At 42.2% G+C, this 21,524-nt stretch overlaps 1 protein-coding gene across 8 annotated transcripts in view; it reads left to right on the plus strand.

Annotated features, from left to right (window-relative positions):
• PHF8 (PHD finger protein 8) overlaps positions 1 to 18,434 on the plus strand; it is a 178,891-nt gene extending 160,457 nt beyond the window's left edge. For 4 of the 8 annotated variants that reach the window (XM_077146599.1, XM_077146598.1, XM_077146600.1 and 1 more), the window contains 3 exons: positions 7,317 to 7,426; positions 11,152 to 11,479; positions 15,820 to 17,187. In XM_077146599.1, the coding sequence (XP_077002714.1) occupies positions 7,317 to 7,426; positions 11,152 to 11,479; positions 15,820 to 15,908 (527 nt within the window). In that variant the 3' untranslated portion in view covers positions 15,909 to 17,187. The other 4 variants (XM_077146601.1, XM_077146605.1, XM_077146606.1 and 1 more) reach the window with 3 other exon arrangements.
• Positions 18,435 to 21,524: the final 3,090 nt, after the last annotated feature.

Genomic DNA, 21,524 nt, shown 5'->3' on the forward strand with positions numbered 1-21,524 from the left:
GTTTGGAGTTCCATGGGCTTCTTTGACTTGTATATTTATGTCCTTTATGAGGGTTGGGAAGTTTTTCCTTATTATATCCTCAACTACTCTTCCTAGCCCTTTACTCCTCTCTTCTTCTTCTGGGACACCAATGATTCGCACTTTGTTTTGTCTGTCATTTCCCTGATGTTCTAGTTTGCTAGCTGCCAGAATGCAACACACCAGTGATAGATTGGCTTTTTTGAAAGGGAATTTATTTCATTAGTTCTTCAGAGGAGAGACAGCTAACTTTCAACTGAGGTTCTTGCTTACGTGGGAAAGCACAGGGTGATCTCTGCTGGCCTTCTCTCCAGGCCTCTGTGTTCCAACAGCTTTCCCCAGGGTGATTTCTTTTTGCATCTCTAAAGGCCTGGGCTGAGCTGTGAGTACTGAGATGAGGCATACTGAGCTGCTTGGGCTGTGCTATTGAGTCTCTCATTTAAGCGCCAACCAATTAAATCAAACATCATTCATTGCAGCAGGCACGCCTCCTAGCTGACTGCAGATGTAATCAACAACAGATGGGGTTCACATGCCATTCGCTCATGTCCACAGCAGTAGAACTAAGCACCTTCACCTAGCCAAGTTGACACCTGAACCTAACTACCACACCTGAGATCCAATTCAAATTTTTCTGTCTTTTTTGCCATTTGCTCTTTTGAGTTTTGAAGTCAGTTATCCTGTCCTCTATACCACTTATTCTTTCTTCTGTCTCTTCAAATCTGGTGTTGTGTACCTCTTGTATGTTTTTTATTTGATCAACAGAGTCTTTAATCTCTGTGATATCTGCTGTTTTTCTATTTATTCTTTCAAATTCCTCTTTATGCTTTTCTGCTGTCTTCTTGATCTCCTTTATGTCATTTACTGTCCCACTTATTTTATTAAGTAGAGTTGTATGAACATCTTTGGTTAGTTGTTCTAATGTCTGTGTCTCCTCTGGTGTTTTAATTTGGTCATTAGGCAGGGCTATATTTGTCTGCATTGTGATATGCTTAGTGATCTTCTGCTGTCTTCGTGGCATGTAAATATATTGATAGATTTATTTTGGGAGTTGATTTTTTTCAGTAGTCTAAGACCTTGTGTTTGTGGGATGGTTGTACACAGGGAGCCAGGTACGGGGGTGGGGCACTCAGTGTGGTGATTTGTTTCAGGGCAAGTGTAGGCACAGGTTGAGGATATTATGCTGATGTTTGTGAACATGGGTGCCTAGTGGCCAGGGAGGATGTAGCTGTGCAGGTGCACTGGTCAGGGGATATGTAACCCTGGTGTACGCTGGTCTAAGGCACAGCTCCCTTTGTGCACATGCATAGAGCTGTGGCAGCAGGTCAGTGTTATGACTTTGTGGATTGGGGGCCGATGTGATCCAGCTGTGCAGAACAGCATTTTCTCAGAGCATGGAAGTGTGGCTGAGGGCTGTGCGCATGTGCAGTTCTAAGAGTGCTATAAACTGTAGTTCCCAGAGCTGAATGATGTGATTAGGGGCTCGTGTGCATGCATGGGCCTAGGAGTGCCCTAAACTAATACGCAGAGTTTGGGGAGGGGATATTGAGGGTGTGCAACACTATGGGCATGGGGGCAGGGGTAGCGTAGGTATGGAGGTTGGTGCCTGCAGCCTTTATGCACTGGCAACAGCCTACAGGGAATAGGTAGGCGGGTCATGTGCTCTGGAGGGCATAGGTTGGGGATGAAGAAGTGGATTGGGCTGTACTTTGAGTGGGGTTGTGGGGCAGGTACGTGCACTGGGGGCTGGTGAGGTGGGGACCCCTGGAGCACGAAGAACAGGAACAGGTGACGGGATTCAGGTGCATGGGATGTGGGGTGAGTCACCAGTCATGGGGCCACGCTGGTGAGGATAGCGTGCCCAAGGAACACAGCCTGGTTTACTTCCTAGTCCCCAGCTCCCATCCGTGCACTCCCGCAGGCTCTGTGCCTTCTCTCCAGACTCCAGTTTTCTGCCTCTCAGTTCCTCAGCCTCTGCAACCAGGGCTGCCCTATGTGGTGCAGAAAGCTCTCCCAAGTCAGCCGCACTCCCAAATCGCCACCTCAGTCGGCGTCCTGTCCTTTCACTAGCTTTTCCATGGAGGGGGGCTAAGCTCAAGCTACTCTGTTTGACCATCTTCTCTCCTTTGATTTTTATTTGTCAGATCTATGTATTCTCTTCCCTGTCTCTCTTTTTATACTTTGTTACCCTTATTGTCTTGAATTCTGTGCCCTCCTTCAGACCTCGCTCTCCTTTTTTTTCTTCAACCAACAGGACTCCTTTTAGTATTTCTTGTAGGGGAGATCTCTCTTTAACACATTCCCTCTGCATAAAATTTTAATCTCTCCCTCCCTTTTTTTTCTTTTTTGGTTAATCATGGGCAGGCACCAGAAATCGAACCTGAGTCTCCGGCATGGCAGGCGAGATTTCTGCCACTGAGCCACCATCGCACCACCCTCTCCCTCATTTTTGATGGACAACTTTGCTGTGTAAAGAATTCTTAGCTAGAAGTCTTATTCTCTTAGAATCTTAAATTTATCATATCACTGCCTTCCCCCTTTCATGGTGCCTGTTGTGTAGACTGAACTTAGTCTAATGTGGCTTGCCTTGTATGTGGTGAATCACTTTTCTCTTGCTGTTTTCAGGACTCTTCTGCTTCTCTTCAGCACTTGAGAGTCTAATTAGTATGTGTCTTGGGATGGGTCTATTTGTAATTTGTTCCGCTTTTTTGATTTGCATATTTATTTCTGTTAGAAGAAGTTTGTTATCCTGCCAGAAATGCAATATACCAGAAATGGGTTGACTTTTATAAGGGGAATTTATTAAGTTACAAGTTTACAGTTCTAAGGCCATAAATATATACAAACTAATGCATGCAGAGAAAGACACCTTGACTCAATAAAGGACAATTTGGGAAGGCACATGGCTGGTGTCTGTTGATTCTTTGGCTTCTCATTTCAAACAGCATCCCCTGGGGCATTTTCTTTCTACATCTCCAAACTCCCTGTGTCAGCTCTGAAGCTTTTTCCAAAATGGTTCCTTATTTAAGGACTCCAGTAATTGACCCACCTTGAATGGGTGGCACCACATCTCCATGGAAACCACCTAATCAAAAGGTCCCACCCAACAATTTTGAATCAGGATTAAAGAATGTGTCTTTTCTGGGGTACATAGCAGTTTCAAACCGGCATGTAAGGATTGGGTTTTCCCCTATTAGCTTCTCAGCTAATCTTCTTAGTCCTTTACGCTTCTCTTCTCCTCTCGGACACCGATGATTCTTAATATGTGTACATTTTGTTTGTCTATCGTTTCCCTGAGATCCAATTCCAGTTTTTCCATTTTTTTTTTGCCATATGTTCTTTTGTGCATTTGAATTCAGTTGTTTTGTCCTTTAGCTTGCTTTTTCTGTCTTCTGCCTCTTCAAATCTGCTATTGTGTGTCTCTAGTATATTTTTAATTTGGTCTATAGTATCTTTCATCTCTGTGATATCTGCTATTTTTCTCTTTATTCTTTCAGATTCTTCTTTATGCTCTTCTAGTGTCTTCTCAATACCTTTAATGTCATTAGCCAACCCGTTGAATTCATTTTGGTGTTTTATATGAATGTCTTTGATTAATTGTTCCAAATTGTGTCTCCTCTGGTGTTTTAATTTGGTCATTTGGCTGGGCCATATCTGCCTGCATCTTCAGGGGCTCTGTGATTTTCTGTTGCTTGTGAGGCATTTTATTATCTTGGTAAGTTTATTCAGAAACGTACTTTCCCTCATTTGTTGAAGGCTTTGTATTTGCTTGGGTTTGCGTTGAAGGTATCCTTTTGCTCTTGGTTTGTCAGTTATTTCCTGACAAACCAAGACCTGGATCTTATGCAAGAGGTACACCTCTACTTGAATATCTGCTGAAAGGTAGGCAGTTAGACAGTTTGCCAGATTGCACTTTTTCCATCTTCCCAGCAGATGGAGCTCTTGGGCCACCTCTTCCCCTCAGGCCCACCTCTCCCCAACTGTGACTGCCAGCTGAGCAGGATGGAGACCCAATGCAATTCCAACAAAGGCCACACTAGTCTCAGTGGCTCTGAAAGGTGCCATCCCTGGTCTGGGGGGTAGGCAGCATTCATCTCGGCAGAGAATCTGCTTGTGGGCCCCAATGGGTCTAGTGGTCACCAGTCTCCCACTTGGGATGACCTTGGGCTGTGTGACTATTTCAACTGCCCCTGTCCTCAGATAACCTGGAAAAGCCTGGCAGTGAAGCATGATTTGGCTTGCTTCCTCAGCCGTACCTCTTTGCCCTTACATGACTGAGGGCTCTGGGCCTCCGTGAAGAAAGGGAAGCTGTAGCAGGACCCACCAAGTGTCTTTCACCAGCCGGTGGTCAGATCTTCTCCACTCTGCTCCCTCTTCTCCCAATACAAGGACCTCCTAATCTGTACCAGAAAACAGGTACATACAGTGCCCTATCTCAGGGGCTGGGGGCAGGCCTGTGCACTGGTTGGAAGTTCTCTGCACAGGCAAACCAAGTCTGCTGGCTTCTATGTTCCCCATGGGAGCTCCCAGCTGCAGAGCTAAGAGGGAAGATCTCCCAATAACTTTAGAGGCTGCCCGGCTTCATTGGAACCGCTCCTTCCTCATGCCAGTACTTGCCTCAGGTGAAGCCATGACCGATCATACTCACCTCATTCTCTCCATCTCAGTTTCTCTTGCTTTTTTTCATCTAGGACTTTCCTATATAGTTTTGAAGACCCTCTCTGGTAACTCACACCCTGGAACTGCTGTACCAGTTATTTTTCTGTTACACCTCTAGTTGTTCCACAGAGCAGGGGTGAACCTAGCCTATCCTATTTTGCCATCTTACCGGAAGTCTGTTTGGTTCCTTTTTTAAAATTTCTTTATCTTTACTGAGACTGTCTTATTGCTTATTCATTGTTTTCCTGTTATCATTTAATTCTTTATATTTTCCTTCATCTCCTTGAGCATTTTTAAGATCATGTATTTTGTTTTGTTTTGGGTGCACAGGCTGAGAATCGAACCCAGGTCTCCCACATGGCAGGCAAGCACTCTACCACTGAACTACCCCTGCACCCCAAGATAATTTTTTAAAAGGCTTTCTTTGGTTTGTCCACATTCTTGTCTTCTTCATTGGTCTTTTCTGGACTTTATCCTCTTCCTTTGTTTGGGTCATCTTTTCCTGTTTTCCTTGTTTACCTTTTAGCCCTTTGTATATTTTAAAATCTTTACTCCCTGGGATGTCTATTTCTCTATTTTGTAACCACCTGGTGATAAGACAGAGATTTTCTTGAACTTCAGCCCTCCTATGAGGAAGGTCTGCCTAAGACGAATGCAGAGTACAGGGTTTTCCCTGTCTTTTGGGGCTTCTGTCTTATCCTGGGCTTTTGTTTATTACTTGTTTTGGAATAACCCTGTTTACAGGAGTTTAGTCATCACCTCTGTTTCCCAGGAGGCAGACCTCCCTCTCCCATGTGTTTGAAGCTGGCAAGCCTTTGTCCCAGACTATTGGTCTCTGTAGTTTTTTACACTCCTTTCCTTGTTTCAAGCTCCTTCTGCCTGGGGCGGGGTGGGGGGAAATTCTGGGAGGAGAGGTGCTCTGGAGAGAACTTTCCCACATCTGTCTTGCCCAGCCAAAACATCCAGGGACCCATGAAGCAGGCTGGGTAAGCCAGGAAAGCACAACTTTGTGGACCTGTTGGAGAAGTTCTTGGCACCCTTTTTGATCTCCTCCCCAGGACACTTTTTAGAGTCTTTCAACTCCCTGTCATCTACAGCCTTGAGGAAACACTGCATTTTTATATCTCCACAGTCATCGCCTCTATCCAGGGAGATGTGAAACAATGGCTATTACCATCTTTGTCTACAGGTTGAAGAAATAACTGCCCTCAGAGCCAGATGCTCAGTAATCATAATTCACTAATCACTAGCTGTAATTAGTGATCAACTGTAACTGTGCCTACCCCTTCAGAATTTGTATGTCCTTTTCTGTCACCAGTGAGTTAGCCAAGGACTGGAGACCCCATGGCAGGCTGAGGTGAGATTGGGAGATGGGCACCTGTAGCTGCCAGGCAAAGAGAGCAGTTTGATGGTCTTTACTATTTATCAGCCTCTTCCTCCCGCTTTTCCTTGGATGCTGTGCAGTGTTATTCTGGCCTCCAGAGTTTGAAAATAGTTGTTTCAGACAATTAATGCCTATGTAATGGTTGTTTTGTTGGAAGGACTGAGTCTCAGAGCTCTATACTCTGCCATCTTTCCTGGAAGTCTTCCTGATAGTATTTTGTTGAGCATTTTTTAATTTATATTCCTAATCAAAATTGGTCTGTAATTTTCTTTTCTTCAGATAGCTTCTTCTGACTATTGTATTAGGGTGTTGCTCCCTTAATCTGATAATTTAGGAAGTGTTCCTCCTCTTCAATTTTAGTAGAGTTTAAGTAAGATTTGTATTAATTACCTGCTATGCCAGAGACCCAGATTCGATTCCTGGTGCCTGCCCATGCAAAAAAAAAAAAAAAATTTATATTAGTTTTTCTTTGACTGTTAGGTAAAATTCCCTGTTTCTGGGCTTTTCTTTGTCGGGAGGTTTTTTATTACTGTTTCAATCTCTTTCCTTATTATTGGTCTATTGAAATCCATTTCTTCTTCAGTCAGTTTAGGTAAATTGTTGGTAACTATTTCTTGTTTCAACGTTGTTAAAGCATTCTTCAGGAGCTTATAGCCTGGTTTGTAGGCAGTAAAGCACACATCAGCATTAGGGAGTGAGACAAGGTGGCATGTCATGTGCATCAAATGACTTGTAGAGATCATCAGTTCAGGGGAAGTAGAGATCAATGTGAGTCAGAAGTCCTAGACAGATTTTTCATAGAAAGTTGATTTCAGCTTACCTTTGAAGGTTGGGCAGGTTTTGAGTAGGTAGACAAAAGTGAAGTAGTCACTCCAGGTAGTGTGGATGGTACAGATGAAGGCACAGGGAAAGCTTGAGCTATACATATTCTGGAAGTGTAGTAAGGAAGCTCTTTTGTTTGGAGAGACTAGAGATGTTAGTATGGAAATAAGGTTGGGGAGTTAAGAGGCCAGGAGCAGAACATGGACAACCTTAAATGCGTTTTCAGGAAAGTTAACTTTTATCCTTTAATCAGTGTGTGCTTTGGATATTTGTGAATTAGCTTCTTATCTGACAGGAAACAAAATCTGGCCTACCAGATTACCTTTGTGAAACTGGGAGGTGGGGAACATAGTTGGCGTTCATATAAATGAATGAATGAATTCTTTAGCTAAACCCTAAAGAGTGACACATTGTCATCCTTTTTCCCCTGCAGCCCGTGTTACCCCAACCCTACCAAAGCAGGACCGTCCTGTACGTGAAGGGACCCGGGTAGCCTCCATTGAGACAGGCTTGGCTGCAGCAGCTGCAAAGTTGGCCCAGCAGGTATGTGCTGACACTCCAGGAAATGGCCCTGCTATACTCTTCCCAGTTTGACTTAGAGTCTCAAAACTTAGCTCTTAATGCTGGTAAGATCCCACTGTTGTCTCATAGAGGTATAGGTAACCTTTGATCTTTATCCACAGCAGTAGTTCCCAGCCCCCTCCTTTATGTTTCACATCCCAACTCAATGATAAACTACAATTGACATGATTTAGGATGAAAGAAAATGTGTGACCAGAGAAAGGCCCTTGCTGATATCACTTGCCTTCCTGGGTGTGTAAAAACCTTTCAGACAGGAAGGACCAAATCTGTCCTTGTATGAGAGCGTTTGCCATCAGATGAAGCCCGAAGAGATGAATCAGTTGAGTACATTCAAGGGCTTAGCCACCCACTGGAATTGGAATGTGGTCTATGGTTGTGAGATTTTTCTTATCCTCTACCAAATACCATTGCCTTGAACTTTACCCCCTGATTGCCAAGAAAACCCATGCAGTATTTTTTTGTCCTAAAGGGCCATCTTCACTAGAATAAAGTTCACTTCCTAGCATTACAGTTTACAAAGTTCTTAAACCTATACAATGTACTCAACAACCCTGGTAGCAATTGAAGATAAATCTTCTCGTTTTCTCCCCTTATCAACATCCCCTCAGCTGCTCATACCATACCCTACAACTTGGAGCATTTATTGAATATCTGCTGTATGCTAGTTGCTCCCATATACAATATATCATGTAATATGCCCAATAGCTCTGTTCAATAGGTGGTATTTTCATCATTTTACAGGTGAAGAAAATGAGGCTCTCTTTAAGTGACTAGTCCAGGATAATACAGCCAGTAAATGGAGGAGTCAAGACTCAAACTCATATCCTCTAAGTTCAGATTTCATGTTACTTGCTTTTTTAATAAAGTGAAATAGTTGAATGTTTATATGATTCACTAATTACATCCTATTTAAATAAAATTTAATAGAATGATGTTTATTATATGATGTTCTGTGGAGCTGTAGAGTTGCTTAGAGATTGCTGGGCATGAGCAGAGACCCAAGAAGGCCAGGTGGCCTTTCTTTGACCAGAAATTCTCTGTTATGCATCTCCCAGTACTATGTAAGATGTAATTAGTAAAAGGGGGTTCTTCTGCTTTAAATAAACGGATAAATTAATTGAAGGTGTGAAAACTACTATTAGTGCCTTCTAAGGAGCTCACTTCTGTTTGGGTTATTCAGGGATCACCTCAAAAAAGAGGTTTTGGAATTGGGGAGGGGTTTTGCAGTTTGAGCTTTTGGTAGGGGACAAGGAGGCAATCCAGGAGAAGGGAACTCCTTGGTATAGCACACAGGACCATCTTGATTTGGTCTCTAGTCATCTCTTCTCCCTCACCCCCTGCCAGCCCCATATGCACACACTTTATACCAGTCATTCTACACTGCAGTACTTATAGTTCAGTCAGTGTATCAGATTGTCTTATACCTCTGTGCCTTTGTACAAACTGTTCCTGCTACCCTTTGTGCATCATGCTCTGTCAGATGTCTCATCTAGTACCCCTTCACACCACCTACCACTAATTTATTTCAATGGCCTTCTATGTTTCAGTAGCATTTTCTGACTATGAATCATCATAATCACAAATATACTTTTCTGTGTCCTTTATTAAACTATAAGTACCTCAGGGATGGGGATATTTCCAATTCAACTTGGTATCCCCATTATGCTAAGCACATGTGTTCAATCAAGGTTGGAATGAGCAAATAAACCAATGAATGTGCAGACTATTCTACATCTTACTTCATATTGGGGTATGGGTTAAGATAAGTAGTGGCTAAAAGCATGGATTCTGGAACCAACCTACCTGGGTTCACATCCTAGCTCTACCACTTAGGCAAGTTACCCAACTACTCTGTGCCTCAGTTTCCTAATGGACTTTGTGTGAGGATTAAATGAGGTAATATATGTAAAAGTTCTTAGAGCCACACTTGACACAGAGTAAGTGATATATACATGGTAAGTTTTCATCATTATCATTATGAGTTTGCCAGGTATAAGTAAGAAGACAATGAAAACCAGGCCAGGGAGTTGGAACTTGGGTGGGAACCTGCTAATGTTTTTTTTTCTTTCTTAGACTTTTTTTTTTATTAATTAAAAAAAAATTAACTCACACAACATTTAGAAATCATTCCTGCTAATGGTTTTTTGAGCAAGGGAATTGGCATCTAGTGTTCTATGTGGGGTATCTGGAAAAATTATACAAGAGATGGGCAGCAACGGTAAAAAATACTTAGAATAAGTGATATAGGTATGAAGAGAGAATTTCTTGACTAGGATGAAAGAAATGGAGAGGAGGTGTAGAAATGCAGTTCCTGGCATGGGTGGAACATCAATGTGGCTCAGAGCAGAGATTGTGAAGCTAGGTGGCTTGGGTCCAAATTCCGGCTTGGTCCTGTAACCTTCCTCATCCTTAAACTGGGATTATAATTCTTACTTCTCAGATTCTTAAGAGTAATATGAGTAAATATAGAGCAGTACCTGGCATGTATTGTTAATATTATTATTCTTGTCCCCCAGAAATTCCTATGGTAGCCACAGCCTGTCAGATCTTCCGAGTGGCAGGAGTAGGCCCGTGTTGCCAAGAGAAGGCAAAGAAATGTAATCACTGAGTTGGTCTGTGTGGCTGTGTAGCATTTCAGAAGGTGAAGTCGTTCACATGCTCTCAGCACCACCTTTCCAGATTCTCAGGGCTCCAGATGCCCACTATACAGGTACCCACTATGCAGTGGATATTAGACCCATAGATGGGTGAAATCCAACACATTGGAAGAAGTGACACAACGCCTTCATCTCTCCCATCCAAAATTGAGGCTTTCAGACACGGTGACCTGGAAGATTGTCAAGTCCTCTGTTAAAAGAAGGACCAACAAGGAGAAGAGAAACCATTTTAAGAGATAGAATAATAATTTACCACTTATTTAGTACTTACTATGGGCTGTGTGTTTTATATCACCTATTTAATCTTTCCAACAACCCTGAAAAGCAAATAATATTTTCTACATTTTACAGGTGAGGCAACTGAGATTCAAAAAGGTTACTAACTTGACAGAGGTCATCCAACTTAAGAAGTCACAGACCTGGACTTGAACCCAGGTTTATCTCGTTCCAAAGCAAATACTCTTTCTAGTCCCAGATGTTCCAATTTGAAAAACTTCCAGGTTGTGTGTTCAAATAGACTTGGATTGAATCTAGACTCCAATATGATTCAACTACTTTTCAGCTGTGAGGTTTTAGGCTCAAGTTATATAATATGCCTTATAACTCAGTCTGCTCATCTGTAAATGAGGTTTTTCCTTCCTAGGGATATTATGAGGATTAATTGAGATAAAGTACATAAAGTACCTCAACCGCTGATATAAATTTAGTCAATATTACTCGAAGTATCCATGGTCCACTTCATTGGTGGCAATGCTAGATAAAAACCCAAGTGTCAACTCTTTTACAGTTCTCTTGCCACTTTACTGATTAGTGACAGTGATGACTTAAGGATGAATGGTACCAAGGAGATGACCTTAGGAATTGCAAGGCCTGTGTGTTATATGTATATTCAGGCTACACTAGTTGGGTGGGGTGAGGGTAGGATTGCAGAACCATATTAAGCATTGTCCAAATTCCCTTCCTGGGAAATCCTTTTCTTCTCTTTTCTCCACTGCTGAATTCTCCCCTCCCACCTGGCTTGTGTTTCAGGAGCTGCAGAAGGCCCAAAAAAAGAAATACATTAAGAAGAAGCCTTTGCTGAAGGATGTAGAACAGCCTCACCCTCAAGATTCCAGTCTCAGTGTGACAGCACCAACCCCAACTCTAGCCTCTACACCCCAGCTTCTCAACCCCCTGCCTCCTTCTGAGCCTAAACAAGAAGCCCTCTCAGGAAGCCTTGCTGACCACGAATATACTGCTCGTCCCAATGCCTTTGGCATGGCCCAGACAAACCGCAGCACCACACCTATGGCCCCCGGCGTCTTCTTGACCCAGCGGCGCCCTTCAGTTGGCTCCCAAAGCAATCAGGCAGGACAAGGTACAATTGCTATATGGTTGTAAACCTAAGAAGGGCCACCCACTCTAAACTCTTAAGTGTTCTAGTAGACAAGAACACCAGGAAGAGGCACTAAAAGCCAATCTAATGAGCGTGGACTTAATCCTTACTGGTTTTAAGCCAAGCACAGACAAGATTAGGTTTGGATTTATAAAGATCCTTCTGACAGCCAGAGTGGAGGGTGGACTGAGGTGAGTAGAGAAGAGGCACATACACAAGTTCAGGCAGGAATAAAGAGAGGCCAGGGCTTGGGCAGAGGAAAAGGAGAGGGAAGGAACAAATTGATCAAATTTGGAGGAAGTCAGTTGAACACTGGAGGTGGGTTTTTTTAACTTTATTTTTTTGTTTTTTTAAATATTTTTATTAACAAATCTTCGTGCACATAGTCCATACATGGTGTACAATCTGTGGCTTACAATATCATCACATAGTTGTATATTCATCTCCATGATCATTTTTAGAACATTTGCATCACTCCAGAAAGAGAAATAAAAAGAAAATAGAAAAAACTCATACATCCCATACCCCTTACCCCTCACTCTCATTGACCACTAGTAGTTCAATCTACCCAATTTATTTTACCCCTTATCCCCACTGGGATCAGTCCATACCCTAGATAAAAGGAACATCAGACACAAGATTTTCTTTTTTTTTTTAATTTTTTTAAAACTTTTTCATTGTATGCTATAGCATATAAACAAAGCAAAGAAAGAAAAAAGTGATCGTTATCAAAGCACTCTTCAACAAGTAGTTACAGGACAGATCCCAGACTTTGTCATGGACTGCTATACGATCCTCTCAGATTTTTCCTTCTAGCTGCTGTAGAATATAGGAGGTTAGAAGGCATAAATACTTTTTTATCATCACAATCGACTTTTCTTTTTTGTGAAAAATAACATATTTAGAAAAAAGCAATAAAGTTCAAAGCACAGCACTATAATTAGTTGTAGAACATATTGCAGAGTTTGGCATGGGTTACAATTCCACAATTATGGGTTTTTACTTCTAGCTGCTCTAAAATACTGGAGACTAAAAGAGATATTAATTTAATGATTCAACAATTATTTGTTTGTTAAATCCTATCTTCTCTGTATAACTCCACCATTACCTTTGATCTTTCCATCCCTCTCTTTAGGGATGTTGGGCTATGGTCATTCTAATTTTCCATTTTGGAAAGGTCTGTCACTAATATGGGTTAGGGAGATGGAACTGTCTGATGTTCTGGAGAGGCTGGGCCCTCTAGGTTTCAGGACTTTTCTGGTCCAGGGACCCATCTGGAGTTTGTAAGTTTCTAGAAAGTTACTCTAGTGTGTGGAACCCTTGTGGAATCTTATATATTGCCCTAGGTGTTCTTTAGGATTGGCTGGAATGGTCCTGGTTGGGGGTTGACAGGTTATGATAGATAGCAATGTCTATCTGAACCTTGCGTAAGCAACCTCCTGAGTAGCCTCTCGACTCTATTTGAACTCTCTTTTCCACTGATACTTTATTAGTTACACTTCTTTTCCCCTTTTTGGTCAGGACAGAATTGTTGATTCCATGATGCCAGGGCCAGACTCATTGCTGGGAGTCATCTCCCACGCCGCCAGGGAGATTTTCACCCATAGAGATCATATTCCACTTAGGGGAAGGACAATTATTTCACTTGCTGAGTTGGGTTTAGGGAAAGTGAGGCTACATCTGAGCAACAAAAGAGGTCCTCCAGAAGTAACTCTTAGACATACCTATAGGTAGTCTAAGCTTCTCCGCTACCTACATAAGCTTCACAAGAGTAAGCCTCAAGATCAATAGCTTGGCCTATTCATTCAGGTGTCCCTAAAGTTTGACATAGTATCAGGGGATTCCTTGCTGGTAAAGTTTAATAGTTCCATATTTTCTCTTCCATTCCTCAAGGAAGAGAAATGCCAATATTTTTTTTATTATCTGCTTAATATACTCTAGGATGTATCCAGGCATTACATTAAGCTGTATAGGATTAAAGGTACTCTTTCTTATTCTGTGCTCCTTATGTTTCAGTTGTTCAAATGAGCTATACAGATAGGTTGAGTTAGATTATATGCTACAGAAAATTTAGATTCCAGACCATATAAACCTTTCTTCCTTTGGACTGAAAGAGTATGTATGGTTCTAAAATATAGACATTGTCTTCCTTAACCCTCTGTTCTGAATTATTTTAAGCCCAAGATGCAAGGTTTTCATAATCACACAGTCATGTTGTAAAAGTTATATCATTATACAATCATCTTCAAGAATCAAGACTACTGGAACACAGCTCAACAGTTTCAGGTACTCCCTTTCAGCCACTCCAAAACACCATAAACTAAAAGGGGATATCTATATAATATATAAGAATAACCTCCAGAATAACTTCTCAACTCTGTTTGAAATTTCTCACCCACTGAAATTTCATTTTGCCTCATTCTCTCTTCCCCCTTTTGGTCAAGAAGGCTTTCTTAGTCCCATGATGCCAGGTCCCAGGGAATCCTGGGAGTTCTGTCCCACCTTGCCAGGGAGATTTACACCCCTGGGAGTCATGTCCCATGGACGTAGGTGGGGAGGACAGTGAGTTCACTGCAGAGTTGGCTTAGAGAGAGAGGCCACATCTGAGCAACAGAAGAGGTTCTGTAGGGGTGATTCTTAGGCATAACTTTAAGTAGGCTTAGCCTATCCTTGGTAGGAATAAGTTTCATAGTGGCAAACTCAAAGATTGAGGGTTTAGCCTATTGATTTGGTTGTCCCCACTGCTTGCAAAAATATCAGAAATTCTCCAAATGGGGAAGTTGAATATTTCCTCCTTTCTCCCCAGTCCCCCAAGGGGACTTTGCAAATATTTCTTTATTCACTGCCCAGATTACTCTGGGATATATTGAGCATCACATAAACCTAGACAAGCGAACAAGACCTCATGCCCTATTCAAGAGACAGTGTACTTATGATGTTCAACTAAACTGACCATATAAGTTAAATTAGGTAAGGTGCTACCAAAAATATAAATTTTGCACCAAATAAATATCTCTCTCTTTGGTCTCACACAGAAGTTGAAGTTTTAAAATATGGACAATACCATCCTGTACCCTGTATTCTGATCTAGCCCAGTCCTATCCAGATCAGCTTCATTCATATCTCTCATCAAAGTCTGATCCATTTTTCAGCTTTTTAAACAGTTCGTGTATGGGGTACTGCTGAATTTCATAGCTTCAGAGCTCTAACTCTGAGTCTCAGGTGTCACATAAATACCCAGAGTTTCTAGGAATGACCATGTTATATCCAAACAGCTCAGTATCTTAGAATTTAGAAATAATAGTTACAACTCCTGAATACATATGACTGCTGTAAGTGCTTACAATCTAGGACCCTTTATAATAGGCCCCAACCTGATAACCCATGCTCTCGACTGCAGTTCACTGAGTTTTTATATAACATTTGGTCCATATGAATGAGGCATGATAATATTTGTCTGTTTCTGATATTTCATTCAAGATATAGTTAGTCCTTAAGGTTCATTAACCTAGTTGCATGCCTCATAACTTCATTCCTTCTTGTGGCTGCTCAGTAGTCCATTGTATTTATACACCACAGTTCCCCATTCTATTCCTCAGTCATTGTACCCTTAGGCCACCTCCATCCATTGTGAATTAGGAACACTGCTGCCATAAACATTGTGCAAACGTCTACTTGTGTCCTCACACTCAGTTCTTCCAGGTATATACTGAGCAATGGGGTTGAAGGATCATATGGCAACCCTGCCAGTTGAAGGTGATTTGATTAGGTAGAGGCAAGAGAGAGTTAGAAAACTCAAGCCTTCCTTTTTATCACTTTGCCTTCAAAGCCTACTCCCTAGAGTGAGAAGTTCAAGGATGATGAGGTTGTTGAGACATTGGGGTGATTGGTGATGGCGGTTTCTATTAAAACAAGGCCCTGAGAGATGGCAATTTCAGGAACACTGAGCCATAGTCACTAATCAGGCATGTGTCCAATCCTGTGGGCAGGATAAGAGGTTAGTGAAGCACAAACAGCTCCCTGCAGAATTGAGGAGGGAAAATGATTGGGACAGAAGAAATCAGTGGGAAAAAAGAACCAGACAGACTGTAACCAGGACACTGCTGCAGGAAGTTATAGGAGAAAGGGCAAAGGCATGTGGTGTTGGACAGAAATGAGGAATTCTTGCTCAAGGTGGTCCTGGAGATAGGCCTAAGGATGGAGACTTTGTAGACAAAAGAATAGAGGTGGGGAGATGGCCTGCAGACAGTTGGTTCTGGATTTGCTGCTGAAGCTCTTGACCAAGCTATGGGTCCCTTACTTACCTTTCCTTTCTCCTACAGGAAAGCGTCCCAAAAAGGGCCTGGCCACAGCAAAGCAGAGACTCGGCCGCATCCTGAAAATCCACAGAAATGGCAAACTCCTTCTGTGAGCCCCCTTGTGCCCCGCTCCCCACTCCTTCACCCCCATTGCCTTCTCCGTTGTCGACTCTCGGGGCACTCCTGGATCCTTTCTGCCCCGGACAAGGTGCTGAGGCGCATTGTCCTGCTTCCTTGGTACTGACCAAAGGCATGGACTCCCCCATGGACCCCTCCACTGACTCTCCCCAACTCCCTTTCCACACTTCCAGTAGAGCATCCTACCTTCCTTCTCCATACCCCTGAGCAGCAGGTAAATGGGAGTTGGTTTCCAGCTGACCAGAACCCTTTTCTCTACTGCTCCAACCCATTTCCATTTTACCAGTCTTGTCTTTCCTTTACTCTCATCTCCCCTAGAGCTGAAAGGCAGGATGAGGAGAGGCATGAAGAACTTGATTTGGGAAGAGAGCCTGGGCCCTTCGGTGTTTCCTTGGTTATGAAGTGGGAGGCCAGCGTTTGAAACTTTCTGCAGCTCCAGCCCTATCCCTAGAAGCCGCCCACCTCTGCCCACTCTTCCTTACCTTTCTACCCCCTACCAGTCCACCGTGGGCATGGCACACCTCCAGACTTGCTTCTGGGAGAAGGGTCTGACCTCTGCCCCCTCTTGCCAAATGAAATGAAGGGGATGCCCAGAATCTCCTTACTGCCTACTGTGGGCCATTTCCAGGGGTGATCTGGAAAGGCCACGATTGATTTTACTCATCCTTGGGAGAAGGGAGGTTCCTATCACTTCTCAGGGAGGAGAGAGGACAGATGCCTGAGCCTTTAACCATGACTTTGCAGTTCATTGGAGAAAACTGATTTGGGGTGGCTACAGGTGAAGCCCCTTATCCCAGGGTGAGCTCCAGAAATGTGCCTGGACTTTGAGGTCCTCCAGAATATTATCCATGTGGCTGTGGCTGGGTCCCAGCAGATGAGAAACTGCTCTCAGAAACATGAAAGCACCTGCCACTGGAGCAGATAACCCTGGCCCTGTGGCCTGCTCCCTTCACATCTATCACAGAGCACAGCCTCAACCTTCTGGAGAGAGTGTGAGAGGAGAGTTCACCCCTGGGTCCTTCACTGGGAACTTCCCTACTTCTTTCCCCACCTGAGGTCTTGGTCTGCAGAAGACCTCAGGACTCAACATCTTCACTTCTGGGCCTTTGCACTTCCAAACATCAGGTCAACATTGAGGCAGAGTGCAGACAGGTTACTCATGAGCCCAAGCCTGTGTGTGAAGGATTAGATCATCTGACCCTCCCCTGCCCCTCTTTCCTTTGTGGATCGTCTCTGTTGTCTAGACGATGTCCACCCTTTCTCCCCTCCCACCCTGTAATGCCCCCACCTCCAGTCTATCTTGCCTCACTGGCGATCTGGTTGGGATGGAGAGTGTCCCCCTCCCTCCATTTTGGCACTGCCCAAGTGATATATATCCTTGCCTTCTTTCCCTCCCACTGCAATTTCACCCCAGCTTGCCCAGTGCTTCTGGGGAATTTAACAGCTACCATCCAGGCCACAGGGAATACATAAGGCTCCCCTTGTCTTCTTTGTATCTTGTTTGTCTTTTCTCCACAGCTCCGCCTCTACTCTTCTATCTTGGAATCAGGGGTCCCTTAGCCCCATTTGCTTTTTCTACTTTGGGGACCCCAGGGGCCAAGCAGTCCTCCATCTAGTCACACCAAAGGCAAAAAGCCTGGCTACCTCCCCCCTAGCACGTGAGATCCCTATTCATCTCCCCTCTGTTTCCACACAGTTTTGCTTGGGGATTTTAAGGCAGCAGAGGGTAGTTAGTGGAGGGAATGGGAAGCCTGTCTCTGAAGGCATCTGCCTGACTAGGCCCTGACTGCTGTAACCAAGACCAGGTCCCCAGCCCTTCTTCCTATTAATATCCATTATTGATCTTTCAAAGGCAGCTAATTGCTTGCAAATCCCCCTGGTTCCAGGCCTCTTTCCCCCCTTTCTTGTTAGAAGTTTTTCTGCAGCTGAAACCCAACCTCCATTTGATTGGGTTTCCTTTCATTTAGTTGGGTTCTCAGAGTCTCCTGTTTGTTGTTTTGTGTTGTTTCAAATGAAAAGCAAGTTTACCCTCAGAGTTATGCTTTCCAAAGAGGCTAGTGTGCTTTTTTTTTTTAATTTTTATTTAATGTTTCAGGTTCTAAGTATTTGAAGTGAGTTGGGGAGGGGTTGGGAGTGATAGTCACCAAGGTTTAGAACATGGTGGGAGAGTTACCTCTGGTTTCCAGTCCCCAGCAGAAGGCTGAGGGGTTGGATAGGGGCGGGGAGAGAGGATTTCTATTCACCTTTAATATATTTTTACAAAAAAAGCAAACAATTTAAAAACAAGCCCACCGCTTCTGTACATGTCTAAATATATTTTTAGAAGTGGGTAGGATTGTGAATTTCTGATGCAGGGCCTTTTTATAAACAGGTTAGAGTAGCATCATTCAGACTTCTCTGTTGTTTTCTCCCCCTGTTTTTCTCTTATGTTGTGTTACTAATGTAATTTATATTTTTTTTTAGATCCACCCTTTCCTATAGAAATAAAAGTGATTTATCTTGGCAATTGCTTTGCTTGATGTTATTTTTTTGGTGATGGTGGTGGTGAGGGGTGGGGTCCAGGAGTGCCATCTTGTATTTGCACACTCTCTGTCTCTCCATTCCATCAGCTCAACAAATTGTCAGCAGGCAATTCACTGGTTCCCAACCTTACACCTGGGATGGGGAGGGACAGGCTCCCTACTCTCAGAAGGGACTTCAATGACCTGAAACAAGTCATTGGAAGTACATGGGCAAAAAAAGGAAGGGGTCATCAATTAAAATGGGCATAACAAGTTTGTTGGAAAGGCTTTCCATATCTTTCATAGACTGGATTTTTGTTTTTGTTTTTCTCTTTTTTAATTATTAATAGAGAATTTGTAGGTTTATAGAAAAATCATGTAGAAAATACAGAGTTCCCATATAACCCTTTTATACTTGCAGTTTTCTGTAATAACACTTAGCTCATTTTGCATTAGTGTGGCACCTTAGTTACAATTGATGAAACAATACTATGATTGTACTATAAACTATAGTCCATAGTTTACATTACAGTTCACTGTTTGTGTTGTACAGTTCTATGTTGTTTTGAAAAAATTTTTTCTGGTGATATACATATACATATCCTAAAATCTCCTATTTTAACGACTTTCAAATATACAATTCAATACTGTTAATTATATTCACAATGTTGTGCTACCATCACCGCCATCTATTACCAAGCTTTTCCATCACCCCACCCCAAATAGGAATTCTATACCAATTAAGCATTAACTCCCCATTCCCTATCTCCACCCCAGTCCCTGGTAATCTGTATTCTAGTTTCTGACTCTATGAATTTGCTTATTCTATTATTTCATATCAGTGAGAACATACAATATTTGTCCTTTTTTTCTTGGCTTATTTCACTCATCATGATGTCTGCAAGGTTCATTCATGTTGTCATGTGTATCAGAATGTCATTCCCTGTTACAGATGACTAACATTCCATTGTATTTACAACGTTATGCTGCTAGAGACTTGTGTTGCTCCCATCTTTTGCCTATTATAAATAATGCAGCTATTAACATCAGTGTGAAAATATCTGTTCATATCCGCTCTTCTGGATATATTCCTACCAGTGAGGTTGCCAGGTATGATAATTCTATACTAAGTTTTCTGAGGAGCCTCAGAACTGTTTACCACACTGGTTACACCAATTTTATGTTTCTACCAACAACGAATGTGTATTCCTATTTCTCTACATCCCCTCCAATACTTCTTACTTTATGTTTAATACTAGCCATTCTAGTGGGTATAAAATCAGATCACATTGTGGTTTTGATTTGAATTTCCCTAATGGCTGATGTGATGTTGAACATCTTTTCACATGTTTATTGGCCATTTGCATACCTTCTTTGGAGAACTGTATATTCAAGTCTTTTGCCCACTATTTTTTAAATGTTTTTTATTGAATATAATGTACATATAGGGCGGGCAATGATGGCACAGTGGCAGAGTTCTCGCCTGCCATGCCAGAGACCTGGGTTTGATTCCCAGTGCCTGCCCATGCAAAAAAATAAAAATAACATATATACAAAGAGAAGAAAGAAAAAGTGATGATTTTCAAATTACACTTCAACAAGTAGATACAGAACAGATTTCAGAGTTTGTTATGGGTTACCATTCCACTGTTTCAGATTTTTCCTGTAGCTGCTCCAAAATACAGGAGGCTATAAAAAATATTTTTTTCTCTTCTGTGAAAAATAACATATATGCAAAAAAGGAATAAATTTCAAAGCACATTGCAACAGTTCGTTGTAGAACAGATTTCAGAATTTGGTATGGTCCACAATTCCATCATTTTAGGTTTTTACTTCTAGCTGCTCTAAGATCCTGGAGACTAAAAGAAATATCAATTCAGCAATCATACTCATTTTTTAAACCCTACCTTCTCTGTATAACTCCACCATCACCTTTGATCTTTCTCTCATTCATTAGGGGTATTTGGGCTATGAGCATGCCAACTTTTTCATGTTGGAAGGGGCTGTCGATAATATGGGATAGGGGGATGGAATTAGTGGATGTTCTGGAGATGCTGGCTCCTCTACATTTCAGGACTTATCTGGTCCAAGGACCTATCAGAGGTTATAAGTTTCTGGAAAAGTTACCCTAGTGCATGGAACCTTTTAAGAATCTTATATAACACCCTAGCTGTTCTTTAGGATTGGCAGGAATGGTTTTGGTTGGGGTTTGACAAGTTATGATAGATAGCAATGCCTAACTGAAGCAAACATAAGAGTGACCTCCAGAGTAGCCTCTCGGCTCTGTTTGAACTCTCTCAGCCACTTTTCCCTCTTTTGGTCAAGATGGCATTGCTGATCCCATGGTGCTAGGGCTAGACTCATCCTTGGCAGTCATCTCCCACTCTGCCAGGAAGACTTTCAACCCTGGATGTTGTGTCCCACATAGGGGGGAGGGCAATGATTTCACTTGCAGAGTTGGGTTTAGAGAGAGAGGCCATGTCTGAGCAACAGAAAGGTCCTTTGGAAGTAACTCTTAGGCATACCTATCAGTTGGCTAAACTTGTCCACTACCTATATAAGCTTTACAAGAGCAAACCTCAAGATCAAGGGCTTGGCCTATTGATTTGGGTATCTCTAATGTTTGGCACAATATCAGAGGTTTCTCTGGTGGTAAAGTTGACCTATATTTCTGTATTTGTCAAAGCACCATGCTGTTTTGATTACTGTAAATTTGTAATGAGGTTTAAAATCACACAGTGCAATTTCTCCAACTTTGTTTTTATTTTCAAGATGATTATGGCTATTCAGAGTCCTTTACCTTTCCATATAAATTTGTTAATTGGCTTTTCCACTTCCCCATGGAAGGCTGTGGTAATTTTCATTGGGATTGTGTTTCTTTGTAAATAGTTTTGGGTAGAGTTGACATATTAACTATTTAGTCAATATTTAGTTCGGTCTGTGAACACAGTTTCCCTTCCATTTATTTGGATTAATTTATTCCTAGATATTTGATTCTTTTAGTTGCTGTCATAAATGGAACTTTTTCTTGATTCCATCTTCAAATTGTTCATTAGTAGTGTATAGAAAGACTACTGATTTTCACCTGTT

Source organism: Tamandua tetradactyla, chromosome X (genome assembly GCF_023851605.1).
Source record: "Tamandua tetradactyla isolate mTamTet1 chromosome X, mTamTet1.pri, whole genome shotgun sequence".
In the NCBI taxonomy this organism is placed as follows: domain Eukaryota; kingdom Metazoa; phylum Chordata; class Mammalia; order Pilosa; family Myrmecophagidae; genus Tamandua; species Tamandua tetradactyla.